At 37.2% G+C, this 19328-nt stretch overlaps 1 protein-coding gene across 12 annotated transcripts in view; it reads left to right on the top strand.

Moving 5' to 3' along the window:
- Window positions 1-19328, top strand: part of LOC118929814 (1-phosphatidylinositol 3-phosphate 5-kinase) — a 103340-nt gene that overhangs the window by 35932 nt on the left and 48080 nt on the right. For 10 of the 12 annotated variants that reach the window (XM_057503628.1, XM_057503634.1, XM_057503633.1 and 7 more), the window contains 9 exons: window positions 1039-1196; window positions 2347-2458; window positions 3410-3557; window positions 4092-4259; window positions 9073-9132; window positions 10782-10911; window positions 12072-12252; window positions 12881-12955; window positions 14873-14980. In XM_057503628.1, coding sequence (XP_057359611.1) covers window positions 1039-1196; window positions 2347-2458; window positions 3410-3557; window positions 4092-4259; window positions 9073-9132; window positions 10782-10911; window positions 12072-12252; window positions 12881-12955; window positions 14873-14980 — 1140 coding nt within the window. The remainder of the gene's footprint in view (window positions 1-1038; window positions 1197-2346; window positions 2459-3409; window positions 3558-4091; window positions 4260-9072; window positions 9133-10781; window positions 10912-12071; window positions 12253-12880; window positions 12956-14872; window positions 14981-19328) is intronic. The other 2 variants (XM_057503636.1, XM_057503635.1) reach the window with 1 other exon arrangement.

Raw genomic sequence — 19328 nt, 5'->3', positions numbered from 1 at the left:
AATTGCTGTCTTACCTTTGAAACATGTTTCTCATACACATGGAATATTTTTTGGTTATTTAATACTATCTGTTTATATGAGATAATGATCAGTTACTTATTGAATTTGTGTTAAAGTACTGTGTTCAGCCCTCAGTGACTCAGAGAAATGGAAAATACAGCTTCTGTCCTCAAGCTTATAATTTAAAAGGTAGAAATTAGGTTTATAGGCAGGTCTTTAAGAGTAAAAGAAGTAATACCTTAATAAAAAATAGATTAGCAGTGAGGGAGTCAGGAAAAACTTTAAACTGAAAGTCTTGGACTGGACCTTTAAGGATGGAATGGATTTGGGGAGACATCGTGGAAAGTAAGTCCTATGTAAAGGTATGAAGAAAGGTATACAGATGAAGATAAACATGGTGTTTGCCATGGACCGAAATCAGATTTGTTAACTGGGAGAGGTTGGGAGAGATTAAGTTGGAGTTTGGGGGCAATAAGAATGGAAAGTTTTTTGAGGCTACCTGCTAGAGGATGATGAATTCAGTCTTTACAAGTTGAAATTTGAACCTGTAGGTGTTGAGCAACATTGAAGTTATTTTGGGGAAGGAATAATTCATAAATGCCTTTCTTTAGGAAATTTCACTTGGCAGTTGGATATAGGTGAGAATGGTGAGAGTCTGGTGGAATGAAGGCTACTAGGAGCAGTCACCTCAGATTAGTGTGATTGACTGTTCTCTCCCTCTCCTTGGCCCCATCTCCAAAGAAGAATATAAAATTTCGTACTTCATTAACAAGGAGATTGATAATGTGTGCCATTGACTGAAAAAAATTTATTTGGAATAGTTGGTTTTCAAGAGAAAAAAATAATGTTTGGCATTAGATGAACTGAGTTCAACTGTTGCCCCCACGAGTGTCATTTCTGTTAAATTGTGTAAATTAGCTATGACAAAGAAATACGAGGAGAAATGCCTTTTATAAATCTAGAAATCACAGGAAAAAATCTGAAAAGGTAAGTAGCATCCTTCTCAGGAATGATTACTTGCTTATAATGTGATTTCAGGACAGTGTTCAGTTAAAGGACCTGTGGAAAAAAATCTGCCATCACAGTAGTGGAATGGAGTTTCAGGATCACCGTTACTGGCTGAGAACACATCCCAACTGCATTGTAGGAAAGGAGTTAGTCAACTGGTTAATCCGAAATGGGCACATTGCTACAAGGTAATGTGATCTTAAGAAAGACTTTTTGATATAATTTATTAATGTTTTAATATAAGGGGATCAGATTTCATCATATGTAGGGTGCTGTTTGTTTTCTGCATTTGGTGTTGGGGTGTTAATTACTCAACCATGCCCCCTTCTGGATTTTAATCAGTAAAGAATAGATGCAAGGAGACAAATGGGCTTATAATTTACTGTGTTTATGAAAAGCAGAAATGTGCGGTGGTTCCCCAAACACAGAGTGCTCTAGTAAAGCAAGACGGGGGAAGGGAGCTAGAGCCTAAGACTGCAGTGGGTTCTCCTGATGCTTTTCCTAATCTGGATGTTGTGACCCATCTTGAGAATTGGGTGCATAAGCCACACCTGAGCATTATAGTCTGCCTCACAATCCTTTGTGAAAAAGAGACAGGTCCTTTTGCCTTTCAAGGAAACATGTCCTAACTTTTCTACTTTTTTAGATTAGCTTCTCTACCTTTCATGGGAAGAAACAAGTATACGGGGAGAGAGAAAACAGCCTTAAGCAGTAAAGCCCTAGGTGCCAGTGTTGGCTATATTTGTTTTCAGCTTTGTGTTTTTAGTCAAGTTACTCAATCTCTTTGTGACTTGGACCTTAGTTCCAATGTAAAGAAAATACATGGTCCTCTGAAGAAGCTGTGAGGGTGAAATGAAGTAATATGGGCTAAAGGGCTTTATAAATTGTGAAATGCCATATAAATGCAGTGTGTTGAGTGTCCATTTCATATATATATATGTATATACATTTTGTACCTATATCTGTATTTGGTTTTGTCTTTTCATCAAGACTGTAAAGTCCTTGAGGGCAAGAGCCATGCTATTCTCAACATTATTTTTTACTATAGTAAGGCCAGGAGTATTCATGATTGGAGTACTTGATAAATGTGCATTGTAATTAAGATTAGATTTTGTTAGGAGTACCTTACTGGTAGGTTCTCCTTTGTGATGGTACCTGGAAAAATCTTTTAATTTAGTTTCAGGTCTCTCTTTTATCCCTCACTCACCCGTGGACTATTTGAAATTCTAACTCTGATCAGAAGGGAAAAAAATTCAATCAGATTTTTTTGGTCTCATTTTGTACCCGTAAAATTATTCTGACTTTTAAAAGTTTTCATTTCTCTTGGTCTTGGTTCAGGGCACAAGCAATAGCAATTGGACAAGCAATGGTTGATGGCCGTTGGCTGGACTGTGTCAGTCATCATGATCAACTTTTCAGGGATGAATATGCGCTGTACAGACCACTGCAGGTAGTTTTACTAATGAGAATAGAACTAGCTGGTTGTGAAGTCTTTCTTTGGGGGAAATTAAGGTAGCTGAATTGCCCAAAGATACATGTTTTTAACATATTTTCTCTGCTGTTTGAGGAAAGACAAAATATTTTTACTTGGTAGATAGTGGTGATGAGAAACCTATTGGAGTCAAACATTAAATAGTTGGTGTGGCTTTTCTTAAGTTTGGGCTTGTATTGTAGTTGCTTATCATTTACTTTGAGTGGCTTTCAGTTTTACTATGTGTTTTTAGGACTAAGGAGGTATACATAATAAAATGATTGAAAAAATTTAATGTCACTCTTGCAATGGATTTTGACTTGTTAGCAGTATTGTATAGCAATGGTAAAATGATGACTATTCTCTTTTTTTTTGCTTTAATTGGGGAAGGGGAAATTACAGATGAAACTTTTTTTTGGTATCATCAATCTACAATTACATGAGAGATGAAACTTTTTTAAAAGATATGCTTTCACTTTTGGTTTATGTTAATTTGACATTTATAATGTTTAGTAACCTCTTTGTGAACTATAATTTCCTCAGTGGTTAGAAAACACAGATGACCCAAAAGACTGGTTTGGTGTTATTTGTTGAACCCTAACTGAGGTTTTCCAGGATGTGTGCTAGCATCCGTACAGGGTTAGAACAGGCTGAAATGCAGCACTCTAAAATAAAAATCTGTCTGTTATGTTTTGCTTATAATATGCTGCCAAAGCCAACTGATTAATGAAAATTACAATTTTAAGAGTGGAATTGTCAGCATAATGTTGGTTTACAACTTAGTTTCTATTGATTTGCTTATTTTTATATAAATTTATTCAGTGGTTAGTTTTGTGGAAATACTAGGCCAGAATTTATTTGTAGATTGATCACCTCAGTGGTATTTTCACTGAAGGTCAATTGCTTTGACTCCTGTCTTGATCCTTTCAGAGTACAGAATTTTCTGAGACCCCTTCTCCTGACAGTGACTCAGTGAACTCTGTGGAAGGACACTCTGAACCATCCTGGTTTAAAGACATCAAGTTTGATGACAGCGACACAGAACAGATAGCTGAAGAAGGTGATGATAATCTGACCAGTGAGTTTAACTTTCCAGTATTTTTAGTTTATATGGATATTGTCACTGTGATGTATGATAACATGGGTGTCCTGTTTAGTTGAAACAATCCACTTTAAGATTTATGGCTCCAATTAAATGTAAACATCTGATAGCAATCCTTGTCCTAGATACAGTATTTTCTTAAGAAACTGACTTGGGCTACTGGCGTTTTCAGGTTTGGCCATAGTCTCTAGTTTGCAGCAGCTTAAAAATAACTCTGAGCTAATAACATCGCAGCAGATGACTTTCTCACCTCTTCACTATGATACCAGACTTTCTCTCTGCAGAACCTCCAATATCTTTCTTCATTTAAAAAATTCATTTTGTATTTAACTTGTTCAAATTTTATTAAGCCTACACAGAAGGACATGAAAATACTGTATCCATTTTGGTATTGCACATTGGGCTTGTATATTAAAAAAACATTTTTCTCCTTTCCTCCAATACCCTGATGAAACCCATTTTCACTCCCCTCCTCTCCCTATATTTCTTTCCCCTCCCCAACACTAAAAGATTCTGCCAGTCCTAGCAAGCGCACATCAGTCAGCAGTTTCCAGTCCACAGTGGACAGTGACTCAGCCGCTTCTATCAGCCTGAACATGGAGCTGGACAACGTGAACTTCCATATCAAGAAGCCCTCCAAGTACCCACATGTGCCCCCTCACCCTGCTGACCAAAAAGGTAGGAGGGAGTCACCAGGTGGAACCCAAGCACAGGCAGGAGAGCTGGGCCACAGGATCTCATCCCAGCCTGTACTTCTGGCTTCCTCTGTCCCGTCCATATGGCTGAGGGGATTTGGTGTGGGTTTCGTTCCCCCCCCTTTCTCATCTCCCCACTTCTCCCCACACCTTTTTTGGTTGGTTCTTTTTATTTCTTCCTTTCTCCCTCAGTACCACCACACCCAGTCTAAAGCTTGTAGTCTTTCAAAGGAACTACATCTGACTGCTCTTCCCTTAGCATAATGTGCAACTTCCAAGGTGGCATTTCTTTGCATTTATAACATGGATGTTCTGCTCTGTTCATTTTTCTTTCTTCATTTAACATTTAAAGCCTATTTTGCTTATGCTGTTACTCCGTAGCATAGTATTTCACTAAACCATTTCACATGCGTGAACTAAATTGGGGGAGAAACATTCCCATATTCCAAAACATCTTTCTACTGTAACTTAAAATGCTTACTATGTATATGCTGTATTTATAAAATATTTTTCTTCTCTAAAACAAAAGGGATTAATTCTTTGTTTGTAGCTATCTTATTTGAAACTTAGTTTACTGACTCATTTGGTATAAAAGGAAAAAGTAGACCATTACTAAAATCTAACATGGCACTATATAAGAAATGAAGTGCTTTTTTAAAATGAGTGATGAGGATTACTCTGTTGGATGTAATTAAATGCCAATTTAAATTTTAGCCCTAGTAGCAGTATGTAAAAATACATAAATAAAAAATACACAAGCAAAATAATTGTGGGACTTCATTATGTTATGGTAACTGCAAAATTATTGTTAAAAGGTTAAGGCTCCAATAGTGACGTTTTTATATATAGTACAACCTCAAATTCTATCACTGAGGAAAACTACCTGCAGTTGAAAAACCATCATGACTCCTCTCTGATCAGCTCTTTAAAAAATTGTCTGTTAAAGTTGGGAGGGTCCTCTCTGAAAGAGGGATCACACTTTTTAAAAAAAAATGGCAAGATAGCAGAGGTCCAGATTGCACTGAAGGTTGGAGTAAATGCCAGGGATATCTTAGAAAAGATTTTTAAAATTGTGATGTGAAGAAAGAAAAAGCAAAATTAGGCCATTTATTTGGGGAAGTTGGTAGAATATTAATTGAAGCTGGTTTTTCTCTCATGATAACCTTATCAGGAGAGAACACACATGACTAAGAGAAGTCCAAGATAAGAGAGAGAGAATGCCTGATTCTTTTAAATGTATCTGTTGCCAGGTTCAGGCAAACTATGTACCAGGTTATTGAAAGAATTTGGAGCTTTAATCATGGGGTCAGAGTTTGTTACCTTTGCAGAATTGTGAAGAAGAGGAAAGGGGTTAGATGACTAGCATGACAGATGCATTACATTTTTAAAAAGGTAAGTTCTTGATATGACATTGGAAGTTGGCAAAATTATAGAAAAAATTTTATGAACAGAATGTACTATTGTATTTAGAAAAGGGATTGGAGGTGACTGGGCACAGGTGTTGGTTAACTAAAATAAAATCATTCCAGAACAACCCATTTACATCTTTATGGTGATATGAGATTGGTAGATAAGGAGACTGAAAGATTCTGTCCTCTTCGATGTTTCTAAGACATTTAATGGTCTCTCAGTAGTTCTATGGATGACGAAGAGGACAATTTTGCTGTTGAAATATGTTACAGAGGTAGTTACAGGCAGTTGGTCATACTTATTTGTTAAAAGCGCAGGCTCTGGAGTCTTTATGCACCTCGAAAAAACACATAAAGAGCTTGTTATGTTTGGCAAACGCAAGAACTTAGTAATGCCATTGTCAGGTTTATAGTTTGTTTAATGGTTGTGTCAAATATCGAAAGAGTAACTGGTAATTCGTTGTCAACAAGAAGGCGATGCCCCTAGGTCATGCTTTAGGGCTTGGTCTGTCTATATCCAGGTTCAAAGACTTTTCTGGACAGCATTTTTTCATATTAAATGTTTGTTAGATTCACAGATCATTAAAATATGGAAAGAATAGCTGGCATGTTGGAAAGCAGAATTAGAATTTAAAGATCTTTGTTTTCTTCAGTGATAGACTGAAACTAAACTGAGACACAATGCATTTTAAGTCCTTTGAAATCTAAAACTAGTCTGAAATCTAACAATAAAAATAAAATAATGTTATTAGGCTTAACAAGTTTACTACTAATACTCTGGAGAAAGCCATCCTTAATAGTTCATGTGATCTGAAGAGTATCTGAAAGATAGGTATCTGAAGAGTTGCTGAAGGAAATTATATTTATTTTGTAAAGGCTGAAGGGAAAACTAGGCTCAGTAGTGAGTGGTGTGCTGTGGCTGCTGTGCATGGGGTGTCCTGGTGCTAAGGCCCACCTTTCAGGGTTACTGAGAATCAGTGCTCACAGTGGTGAAAGGTTAAGTGGACTTTTAATTCTGAATCTCTAAAGTGAAAATCCACATCTGGAATTTTAGAAGAATTATAAGGAATGTAAGGAATCCTTTAGCCTACTCAGTAAGAATATAACAGAGGAAGTTCCAGCATTAGGAAGCAGGTAATTGTTAGAATGACCTCTCAGGTCGTTTGCAACCTTGAGAGTCTATAATTTAGGGACTTTATAAATCCTTTACTGTTTTTGGTTTACACAGTTCTCTCTTGTTAGTTTTTAGCATACTAACAAGAATTACTCTTTTTCTACTTGTGAAGTTGAAATACATAACTTGTTTTTTTCTTTGTTGTAGTTAAGATAAACACAGATTATCAGAAAGTAAATATTAGTGATCTAGGGGTGAAGTGAAAGAATAATAGACTTTTGCCGCTGGTTTTCATTTTCCCTAAACACAAATGGGAATGGGTGGTTTTTATTTTTCCATTGAAGTTAATGGTAAAACTTATTAAATCTTTTCTATGATCACCCTCTATCTTCTAAGGCTAAGGAAATTCAAATTTACAAAATTGGTTGAAATACTTGTACTTAAAAAAAAAAATCTGTTTTTTATCTTACATAAGTAAACCATTCAGAAACTTGGAGAACAGACAATGTGATCTTCTGGTTTGATTAATTTTCACTATTGGTCTTGTAGAACTGAACAACTAAAATATATTTTATTATATATTACAAGCAGAATAGAGTCATTTTTGGAAAGTTAGTAGAGAACCTAGAGAAGGAAGTGAAAATCATGGCCTCCACAAGCCTCTAGATCTAACTTCTCATTTATGGGAAAATATGGAATATAAGAGTAGGTTAAATAGCATTATGAGGAAACAGTCCATCAAATCCAGAATGTGGGATGTTCCATAGGACATTTGGCCTAGGCTTTTTCAAAATTCAGTGTCATTAAATAGAAGATAGGGGGTCTGCTTCAGATTAAAGGAATGAAGCGACTGTAATGTATGAGCCTTATTAGATTTCAGGTTTGAGGGAAAAACACACTTAAAGCATTTTAGGGACATTTAGGTAAATTTGAATATGCTCTAATTTGATGATATTAAGATACTGTCGGTTTTCTTAAGTATGTAAATGGTATTGTGTCTACAGAGAAGAATGCTCTTATTTGTAAGAGAGATGCATGCTGAAGTATTAGTGGTAAAGTTTCGTGATATGTAAATGGTCAGTGAAAAAAACATACATATTTGTAGAGATGAATCAAAGATGGCAAGTTGTTAACAATTGTTGAATCTTAGGGGTAGGGTATATAGGATGTTCTGTATATTTGAAATTTTTTCATAATAGGGAAAAATCCATTACTTCTGGAATTTTAAGTATAATTATTTGAGCTTTGGTATGAAAAGTTAAGCTTGCAAAGCCGATACATTGGCTGAACAGATGAGTTGGCATTATTCATTTTTGTGAGAGAGATTGTAGAAATAAGTGTAACGTCTATTTTTACTTGATTTTATTGTATTTGGCCTGGCACTTCAATTTCCTAAACAAAATTTTTTCTCTGCTTTCTTGTTTGAAGGATGACCACATTGGCTTATTAACATATTGACTTTTAAGGGTTATTTGTTTATAAATGAAATCTACTTGGAAAAAATTCTGTGGTGAACCTTAACCTTAAAGGACTTAAAATGCATTGTGGTTTACTTTGCATATTAGAAAGAACCCTGCTTGAGCTATGCTTGTCCAAGGCCTAGAGGAAAGTTCAAGGGGAAGTACAGAATAAGTTTCATTTGTAAGAAGATATTTAATATTTCAAAAATTCTGAAAGAATACATTCAGAGTGTGTTCAGCAGTTATCAATCATTTGGTAGTGTTGGGTTAGAATTTTTGAAAAACTAAAACGAATTCAAAAACCAGTAAAAGTCTTGATGAGTTGTCTTTATTCCTCCCAATGTCACCTTTGTGTTTGTTATTTTATAGCTTATATTCTGAAATTTAAAAACTTGTCAGGTGGCTTCTCTGAGAACTACCTTGTGTGTAGACAGTCATTGTTTGTTAAAACAGCTATACATGAGAAAAATAGAGTAACTTTTTAGAGCCTGTCATTTATACTAAAGATCTCAATTTTCATAAACTGGTTCTATTTTGATAAGGGAAAAATGATCTGTTAAAGATATCTGACATTACTGTTTTGGAGTTCTGTTGAGCTGTTATTAATTCAAGTCTATTATGTTTATATGTGTAAGGAATAGGTAGAAAGACACATTTTAGCCTAAAGCTCTCTTGATTCACCAGGCAGTGATGGGTTTGCTATGAGTAATACTTTGTGTGTAGGAGTGCTCTCTGTATAATTATGCTTGCTTGTTATAGTCATAAGCCTCTCCTTTCCATTCGTCCTCTCTCTGCTCTTCCCCTGGTATGCAGAGTATTTGATTTCTGACAGTGGAGGACAACAGCTCTCAATAAGTGACGCCTTCATCAAAGGTAATTCTATCAAAAGCTGTACATGGGATATACTTCAGAATACTCATTGGGATATACGTAGGGCCTAGCACATGGATTGGTACAGAGTAGGCACTGAAAGTAAATTTGATTATTTTAGTATCATGATATTATCGTATCAATTTTTTATATGTGTAATAACTTTGAGAATATTGAGAACCAAGAATATAAACTTGGACTGTGAAAGAAGGTGGTCTCTGACCTGAAAAGTACTGATTAAAACTTTTAAATGTTATTTGAATTGTCTTTAAAGGTGTAAGTAGTTTATGATGTCCTTTATGATGAATGTAATATTAAGTATTAGTATATGTGTCATCAGGTCTTGTCAAACTTGGCCAAAAGCCCACAGACAGATCTTATCCAGTTGAGGATACTGCTTGCCCTGTGGAGTTGGGAGGGAAATAGGCAGAAGGGGATAAAGAATGAACTCTGCTGATCAATTTCTTGGGGTCAAAAGGAAGTACAGAGGAATACAAGCCTTTTCTTACACCTCCCATACTTAGCTTAACCATGGAGTAAAGACATACTTAATTGGTCCATGACATTCCACAGCTCCCATCAGATAATGGGAAGGTTTCAAATGAGAGAAAATAGGGCAAGCTGATACAAGGGAGGTCACTTAGTCGTAACTTAGCAGTGTTTCTAAATTCACCTCCAAGCATCTGGTTCAGCTAGAAGTTTATAGACCAGCCCTTTATATAATTGTAATAGGCAATTCTTATAGTATAGTTCGCATGTCATGGACACATGCTTTACTGTGTAGTCTGCTGGGCTGTTTATTTGAACTTTTTTTTGTTGGATTGGTTTGTTTTAGGAAGGGAAGGATTAGAGAGTTTTTGTAACACTTCCATTCTTTCCATTTATTCAGTCACATTTTTCAACAGTTCTTTAGTGAGCATTTTTTACAAAGCTCTTAATATTACCTATTTATTTTTTGTTTGAATCCATTTTTGTTCTTTTTAAAAATAGGGCTTTTACAAAATTTTACATAAATTGCTATTTATCATGCTTTAATATTTGTTTATAGTTAACTTTTGAGTCTGACTTCTAATAGTTTTGCTTAAAAAAAGGCCTTTGTTCCAATATTGAAAGAGAAACACTTTTAAGGAGTGCCTGAATAAACTTTCTTCACTGTTCATGTGCTGGTTCAGATGTAACCATGCTGAGCTTTTCTCTTTAAAGTTCATCCCCCACACTATTACATGTTCTGCCAGCATTCAGATTTCTCTTGAAATTGTGATTTCATAGGGAAAATTAACCCTCTCCTTTTTTAATATCCCCATGTAAATAAAAGACTGTCAAAATTCATTTTGTTTGCTTTTCAGAAGACGTTTATAATCCTTGGCTTGAGAGTCCTACTTGCTTATGTAAATTTGCTTTTCACAATTTTGTCTTTGATATTGGCTATTGCAAATACTGATGATTTAACTCAAACTTATTTTTAATTTGTGTATATATATATATATATATATATATATATATATATATATACATTTCTTTGTTTTTCTTTTACACCAGCAATTGGCCAACTTAAAACATTTTATAAAATAAATTGACAGTTTCTAAATCTATGAGTGGATGATATAAAACATGCCAATCAAGTATAATTTCTTTCTTTACACTTTCCTTAGAATCCTTATTTAACCGTCGAGTTGAGGAAAAGTCTAAAGAGTTGCCTTTCACACCTTTGGGTTGGCATCACAACAACCTGGAGCTGCTGAGGGAGGAGAATGGAGAGAAACAAGCCATGGAGAGGTTGCTGTAAGGCAGTGAGCTTTTTAATTTTAATTTTCCATTTTTATAATCTTCAGTGACTTGATAGGTATATGCGTAGTTCTTCCTTATGCAGTAAAAAATACTAAGGTAGCTGAGGAAATAAAGCCTGTTCTGATGAAATATCTTATAAAACAAAAGTCTTAAACTGTTCTTGTCTGGCCCCAGTGTACTTTTTTTTTTCTTGACTCACACAAGAGATTTTAATGGCTGTCTCTAGGTGGAGAGAGCAGCTCTGGGTGAGGAAGTGCTTTTTTAAGGAGTAGGGGTAGGGTGTGTTCTGCATTGGTGATTGGATCTTAAGGGGTGGTGCGACCATCTGACCATTGGTGATTGGATCTTAAGGGTGGTGTGACCATCTGGCCATTGGTGATTTGATCCTAAGGTGTGGGGTGTCTTAGCGCACCAGAATTTGCCTTCATTCCCATCTTTTTCTTTTCTTAATAGGGCCTCTGGGGAACTGGGCATAGAATCTCATTCTCTAGCTACTTCCTGATGGAAGGGGATGTAAATTCTGGGGTTGGTGAGGCCATTGCTGTAGAGTTGGGGAAGGGCGGGCCTCTTGAGATGATTCGTGATGTCATCATAGCTCGTTTCATTATTCTTCGTGAGAAGGCCTTGATAGCCCCGGAGGAGTAACAAATCAGAGGCCGGTGTTGGGCGGGAGATCGAGTGACCAGGGAGATGGAAGGTGGGCTGGTGGAGGAGGATTGGCGAGTGAGGGCTCCCAAGGCAGCTCAAATTTCCTGAAGGAAGAGCAAGATTAATGAGAGAGCCTCAATCTGAGTCATGGCACCATTGAAAGGGTATCTCGCCACGACCCTCCCTACCCTGAAATAACTCGGAAGCACGGACCCACGCAAGGATTTTAATGGCTGTCTCTAGGTGGAGAGAGCCCCCAGTGTTACTCTATATATTAAAATTCCAGCAGATTAAAGGGGTTATACTAATTAAAGATGTTCACAGATTTCATTTATGTGCAAAATCATTAAGGCGCAGATAAAATGACAGTATAAAATTGGCTAAGAAATCTTATCTGGGAGTCATAATTCATGTGCTTATTTCTTTGTAGATGGCTTATTGCATCTTTACAATTATTGTCTTGGGCAGTATTAATGTGCACACTTCCTTATTTAACACTTTTGTAGCTCAGCTAATCATAACCACATGATGGCACTACTCCAACAGTTGCTTCATAATGAGTCATTGTCACCATCTTGGAGGGACATTATTGTATCACTAGTCTGTCAGGTTGTTCAGACAGTCCGACCTGATGTCAAGAACCGGGATGACGACATGGATATCCGTCAGTTTGTCCACATCAAAAAAGTGAGCACTGCTAACGGTGTCCTAATGCTAGGACGTGATGAGTGGGCCTGATTGATAGTATGTTGTCTTTTAATGGTGATTACTGGGAGCTGTGCCGGGAAAGAGGGGGAAGTTTTCCTGTCTGCTCTGCTCTGTAGCAGTGCACTCAGGAGTCATGGAAGTCACTCACAGGAAGTGAGAGGTGAGAGGAGGGGGTGAGTTGGAAACCCAAATAAATAACAGTTTCTTCTTTCTTGCTTCCTCTTCTTGACACATCGTCTATGGGAAGGTCTGATCCCACAAAATATGTCACTGCTCTTAGGGAAAATTGTGGTAATTGCTTTGTTTAGATAGTAATGGAACCCTATATGTATTTTTTGCCTATGACATTTAATATAGTAGTGGTTTTAATTCCCACATGACATCAGCTGTTTCAGTCGAATATCTATTTCAGAGTAGAGAGTGGGAGGTGGGAAAATAGACAATTGTGCCAGATGCCATTCATTATTGGTTGTAAGGAAGAAGTATATCCTGAAACTTTTTGTTATGATTTGATAGCATAATAATTAAAGTAATTGGAAATACTTAATAGTATCCATCTGTCTAGATTTAAGGTTGTATCATTCAGTGAATTTTTTTGTTTTATTAGATCCCAGGTGGAAAGAAAATTGATTCTGTGGTTGTCAATGGATTTGTTTGTACCAAGAATATCGCACACAAGAAGGTAACGTGATTCTAACAGTGAAGTTCCGCAAACTATGACACTGTAGCAAGCCAATAAGTTGGGGTACCCTAATCATTGGAGAAAAGGAGAATGGACATTGAGGAGGAATTAGCAGTATCTGCCATAGCGGCAACAATCTGGGTTCAGGGACAGTCTCCCAGAGCTGATGATGACTGGGATTTGTATAGTGGGAATTCATTAAAGAAGGAAGGGTGAGGGAGGACCGGCCTTCCAGACCAACAGACTGATAGGAGACTAGTATCATCTCAGAGAGACAAGGTCTCTCTAACAGATTGGAGTCCTTCCAGAGGCCTAGCGTTTTAAAACTCTGTTCTCTCTTCTGGGATTGAGCTGCAGTACTGTCGCTGGTCTTCTGTTACCCTTCCTACCTTCAGTCTCTGCCTTCAGGCCTGAGGCCTCTCTCTAGTGCTAGTGCAAAAATGTGGGGTGAAATAACCTGGTACATTAAGGAATCTGAGATTCCAGGCTCAGGATGGGAAAGGAGATGAGGCTGGAGGAAGTAGGCAGGGCTTTCTATCTCACTAAGCGCCTTGAACTTTATTCTGGAGGCCAGTAATCATCAGAGTGCAGTGTACATCAGGATCACCTGGGGACCTTGCTCAGCATTTAAGTTGTTAAGCCCAACCCAGAAGTTCTCATTCAGTAGGTTTAGGGGAGTGGGAGTGTGGGGGTGGGTTGGGATGGGGCTGCTTTTAAAGTAGGCTGATGTCTCCAATGTCCTTTGTTGGTCCTCATGTTTTGAGAAACCATTGCTCTCAAACCTTGCTGTGCATCAGGATCACTAAGGAAACTTTACTGGAGCTAGCAATACCTAACCCCATCTCTGGAGATACTCACTGGGTCACAGTGAGAGCTTAGGCAGATTTCTAGGCTGAGTGACTAGATGGATGAACCATAGTGCTGTTTTCACACTTTCCTAAGCAGAGCCTGATTATTTTTAGCAAGGCATTAAGCTTCCTGAAAATTGTTAGTGACCATAAATAAATAATGTATGTTTGGATATGATTTTACTTAATAGCAACGATCCAAAGTCAGTATTTCTATCTATGTAGAGTTCTTATTAAAATAGCAGATTGCCCATCAAAGCAGTACTGTAAACCAAATTAATGATCATCATTGAATTAAGAGGATAATACGTTGTACTCATCTCTAGAACTGAAAATTCTGTGTGGGTGTGGTAGAAACATGCATGAATGATGTCCTGCCCCACTGAAAGATTACTGAATGTAGTTTGCCAGCTGATGAGTCACTGTTTTCTGGACCATTGTCCAGTTTGGAGTCTCTAAGATTGGTCAGTCTAAAACTTTCACTGCAGACTCAAGTTTTTCTGCCTGTGGCTTTGATTGCATGGTCAGGGTGTATTGCTGAGTCTCTGTTTCAGGCTATGCCTTAAGATTTTGTTTTTTAATTTCTTGTTACCCAATTTGGCTTATCAATTTATGACTGCTTGGAAATTTATTCTATTAAAATGTCTATTTGGGAGGCATTTTAATTATTTTCTCTATCCTTCTTGAATTTTAGAAAAGTTAAATTATGCTTTCAAGTTGCTTATCTCTGGAAGTTTGTGAAGTAGCCTGTCTTTAAGCCCCACCCCTTCTCTCAGGGCTTGGTATCTTTTCCTTGCAATATTAGAAATTTAAAAAGTTGGGTAAGAGTATAAAGGTTTTGATTAAAATAGCATTAGTGAAGCAGCCAAATTTTGAAGAATTTTGCATTGCTCTGAATTATTTTGAAAAAATATAGGAGAATATCACAGAACTAAATGAGAGTATTTTGATGTGAATAGAGAATCTGTTTAAGAGGAATTATGAACAGTATGAATTTAAAGTTATGATTAAAGGAGGCTTATACAGTACAAATGTTAAAAGATTTAATAAACTGTTTATTTTTTTGTAGATGAATTCTTGTATTAAAAACCCCAAAATTCTTCTGTTGAAGTGTTCCATTGAGTATCTCTACAGAGAAGAAACCAAATTTACTTGCATTGAGCCTATTGTACTTCAGGTAAGGGCTAGTTCTAGTAACACCTGGTATTTTTAATACACTCTGTTCTACTTAAACACATTTTTAGAATGCAAATTAGCTGACGCAGTTGGCAAATGGAATAACATCAGATGGAAGTTGTGTTTGTGTCTGTGTGGTTTTTCTTCAGTAAGGAAGCCCAGAGTAGATGCACTGGGGTTATAACCCTGAGCTGGAAGGAAAAATTCAGCTGCTCCACAGGCAGGAGCACTTTTGGCCCTATTTTAAGAACTTAAATGTGAGCTTCTGCTCTGAAGTGCTCTCTCCCCAGAGAGATGCACCCCCAGCCCTGAATGGCTCTCCGTGGCTCCTCTGCTCGGAGCTCCATTTCCAATTGCACTGTTGCCATTGCCTTTGTACATTTTAAACTTCCCTTGAGGCAGCCTCCATGCTGAGGGCTGTCCAATTTATCTCTCAAGGTACTGATTAGTATTTTTGTTAGTGGTTTGGATATGAAATTGTATAGTTTTTAAAGGTTTCTGCTCCAACCCCTTATCTCCCATAAATGCTATTAATTTTAATTTACAGTTCAAAACGTTTTAGTAATGGTTATATCATATTATAGCAGAAACACATAATCGGTTCCAGAAACATCTAAAAAAAAGCATTATTGAAAATTCATAGGTGAGAGGTACATTTTTCCAAGTAGTAGGACGAATCCCTTTTTTATGGAGTGCATAGCCAGTAGCAAAGAAACTTAGCTGTGGTGAAAGGCACTGTGGTTTATGAAATGTCTCTACTGCTTATTGAACTCTGACCTGGGTCTCTTTCCGTTTGGAATTCAGCTGTGTATCAGTAAAAATGAGGGGTTGGACCTTATTTACACCCTCCCTATTAGTGCTGATTTACAGGACTTGTCAGTGGAGAATTGAAATAACGAATAAGGGGAAACACGGTTATTGTTCATGGAATTGAAGATGCTGAGAGTTTTCTTGATCTCACTGAAGGTATCTACAGAAAATTTTTTTTTTTGAGAGGGCATCTCTCATATTTATTGATCAAATGGTTGTTAACAACAATAAAATTCTGTATAGGGGACTCAATGCACAATCATTAATCAACCCCAAGCCTAATTCTCAACAGTCTCCAATCTTCTGAAGCATAATGAACAAGTTCTTACATCGTGAACAAGTTCTTACATAGTGAATAAGTTCTTATGTGGTGAACAGTGCAAGGGCAGTCATACCACAGAAACTTTCGGTTTTGATCACGCATCATGAACTATAAACAATCAAGTCAGATATGATTATTTGTTTGATTTTTATACTTGATTTATATGTGAATCCCACATTTCTCCCTTATTATTATTATTATTTTTTAATAAATTGCTGAAGTGGTAGGTAGATGCAAGATAAAGGTAGAAAACATAATTTAGTGCTGTAAGAGGGCAAATGTAGATGATTAGGTCTGTGCCTATAGACTAAGTATTAATCCAAGCTAGACAAGGGCAACAAAACATCCACGGATGCAGAAGATTTCTCTCAAAACAGGGGGGGGTGAGGTTCTAAGCCTCACCTCTGTTGATCCCCAATTTCTCACCTGATGGCCCCCCTGCGACTGTGCCTGTCTTAGGTTGTTCCTCCCTTGAGGAATCTTACCCGTCTCTGGCTAACCAGTCCTCTTCCAGGCCATACAGGGAAATGTAAAGTTGGTAAGTGAGAGAGAAGCAATATTGTTTGAAAAGGTTAGCTTTTTACTTCTTTGCAGATTTATGCCCTGTGGCTTCTATGCCCAGCATTTGTCTTGAGGTATCTTGGAAGAATTATGATGCTCGGTAATTTCAATATGAGGCACGAATTCTACTTAAGGGTTGTAATTAGGAAGGAAGAAGAAAAGCTATAGAAGTAGCAGACGGAAGAAAACATGGGAAGATTGATTATTTCTTTGACATATCTTCTTCTAGAGTAACATAAGCATGTATAGGTTTTAAACTACTAATTAAATTGGGTACACACATTAACATAATAGGAATATAGCTACATAACAAAAGCAGACCTACAATTACCAGCCATATCCAGTGAAACGAAGAAAACCAGTTAGGTACCCTAGGCATTTGTGAAAACTTATCAATGATATGATGGATATTGTCTAACTGAATTTGAATAGTTTGAGAAAAATCAGACAAATTAAAACAACAAATTCCTGGGAACTGTTAACATCCCATATGTTCTTTTAAGTAGATAGTCTATAGTTGCATGATTTTGGAGCACTGCAACTTGCACTTCTCCTAATTCTTGGTTGAGTTCCAACAGTATAGATCCAGTCAAATTTGTTGTTTTACTGTATGCACAGGCCAGCTTAGATATCTCCTTCTTCATTCCAATGTTAAGTCCAGGAACCAGTGGGATGAATGCAGCTACAACTGCAACAGCGCCATGATCTTTGTTGAAGTTTTTTGATGATCATCTTCTGGAATGACTCTTCCAGAGGATGTTGATGTTGGAAGTTCTTCTTCATATCGTATCTTAATTCGTTTTCTGGGTAGCCAAATTAGGCTTTGATCCTCTGTGTAAACACAAACAAACCCTTTGCCCACACTTTGATATGACCTTCATACCATTGTGAAGAACCTATTGGAGATCACTACACAGGAACTGCTTTTTTTTTTTTTTTTTTTAAGAGAAAGGAATATTATCAGAAAAATGTACCTTGATAGCTGATCATCTGACACCCTTTAAGTGGTCAAAATTAAGGATTTGTAAAGCATGCATTACTCGTTGATTTGTAGTTAGTTTTATCCTATCAGGGAGTAATCCCCCTTTTCTTCCTCTCTCTCTTTTTTATTTAACATTAATCTATAATTACACGAAGAATATTATGTTTACTACGCTCTCCCCTATACCAAGTCCCCCCCACAAGCCCCATTACAGTCACTGTCCATCAGCATAGCAAAATGTTGTAGAATCACTACTTGTCTTCTCTGTGTTGCACAGCCCTCCCCTTTCTCCCACCCCCCCATTATGCATGCTAATCATAATACCCCCTTTCTTCTCACCCCCCTTATCCCTCCCTACCCACCCATCCTCCCCAGTCCCTTTCCCTTTGGTACCTGTTAGTCCATTCTTGGGTTCTGTGATTCTGCTGCTGTTTTGTTCCTTCAGTTTTTCCTTTTTTCTTACACTCCACAGATGAGTGAAATCATTTGGTATTTGTCTTTCTCCGCTTGGCTTATTTCACTGAGCATAGTACCCTCTAGTTCCATCCATGTTGTTGCAAATGGTAGGTTTCTCTGCTTGGCTTATTTCACTGAGCATAGTACCCTCTAGTTCCATCCATGTTGTTGCAAATGGTAGGATTTGTTTTCTTATTATGGCTGAATAATATACCATTGTGTATATGTACCACATCTTCTTTATCCATTCATCTACTGATGGACACTTAGGTTGCTTCCAATTCTTGGCTATTGTAAATAGTGCTGCGATAAACATAGGAGTGCTTCTGTCTTTTTCAAACTGGAGTGCTGCATCCTTAGGGTAAATTCCTAGGAGTGGAATTCCTGGGTCAAATGGTAAGTCTATTTTGAGCATTTTGAGGAACCTCCATACTACTTTCTACAATGGTTGAACTAATTTACATTCCCACCAGCAGTGTAGGAGGGTTCCCCTTTCTCCACAGCCTCGCCAACATTTGTTGTTGTTTGTCTTTTGGATGGCAGCCATCCTTACTGGTGTGAGGTGATATCTCATTGTGGTTTTAATTTGCATTTCTCTGATAATTAGCAATGTGGAGCATTTTTTCAGGTGTCTGTTGGCCATCTGAATTTCTTTTTTGGAGAACTGTCTGTTCAGTTCCTCTGCCCATTTTTTAATTGGATTATTTTTTGTTTGTTGAGGTGGGTGAGCTCTTTATATATTTTGGATGTCAAGCCTTTATCGGATCTGTCATTTACAAATATATTCTCCCATACTGTAGGGTACCTTTATGTTCTACTTATGGTGTCTTTTGCTGTACAGAAGCTTTTCAGCTTAATATAGTCCCACTTGTTCATTTTTGCTTTTGTTTTCCTTGCCTGGGGAGATATGTTCAAGAAGAGGTCACTCATGTTTATGTCTAAGAGATTTTTGCCTATGTTTTTTTCTAAGAGTTTTATGGTTTCATGACTTACATTCAGGTCTTTGATCCATTTCGAATTTACTTTTGTGTATGGGATTAGACAATGGTCCAGTTTCATTCTCTTACATGTAGCTGTCCAGTTTTGCCAGCACCATCTGTTGAAGAGACTGTCATTTCGCCATTGTGTGTCCATGGCTCCTTTATCAAATATTAATTGACCATATATGTTTGGGTTAATGTCTGGAGTTTCTAATCTGTTCCACTGGCCTGTGGCTCT

The sequence above is a fragment of the Manis pentadactyla genome, chromosome 6 (genome assembly GCF_030020395.1).
Source record: "Manis pentadactyla isolate mManPen7 chromosome 6, mManPen7.hap1, whole genome shotgun sequence".
Classification (NCBI taxonomy): Eukaryota; Metazoa; Chordata; class Mammalia; order Pholidota; family Manidae; genus Manis; species Manis pentadactyla.
Note: the sequence above shows the minus strand (reverse complement) of the source record. Positions and strands in the feature narration are given on the sequence as shown.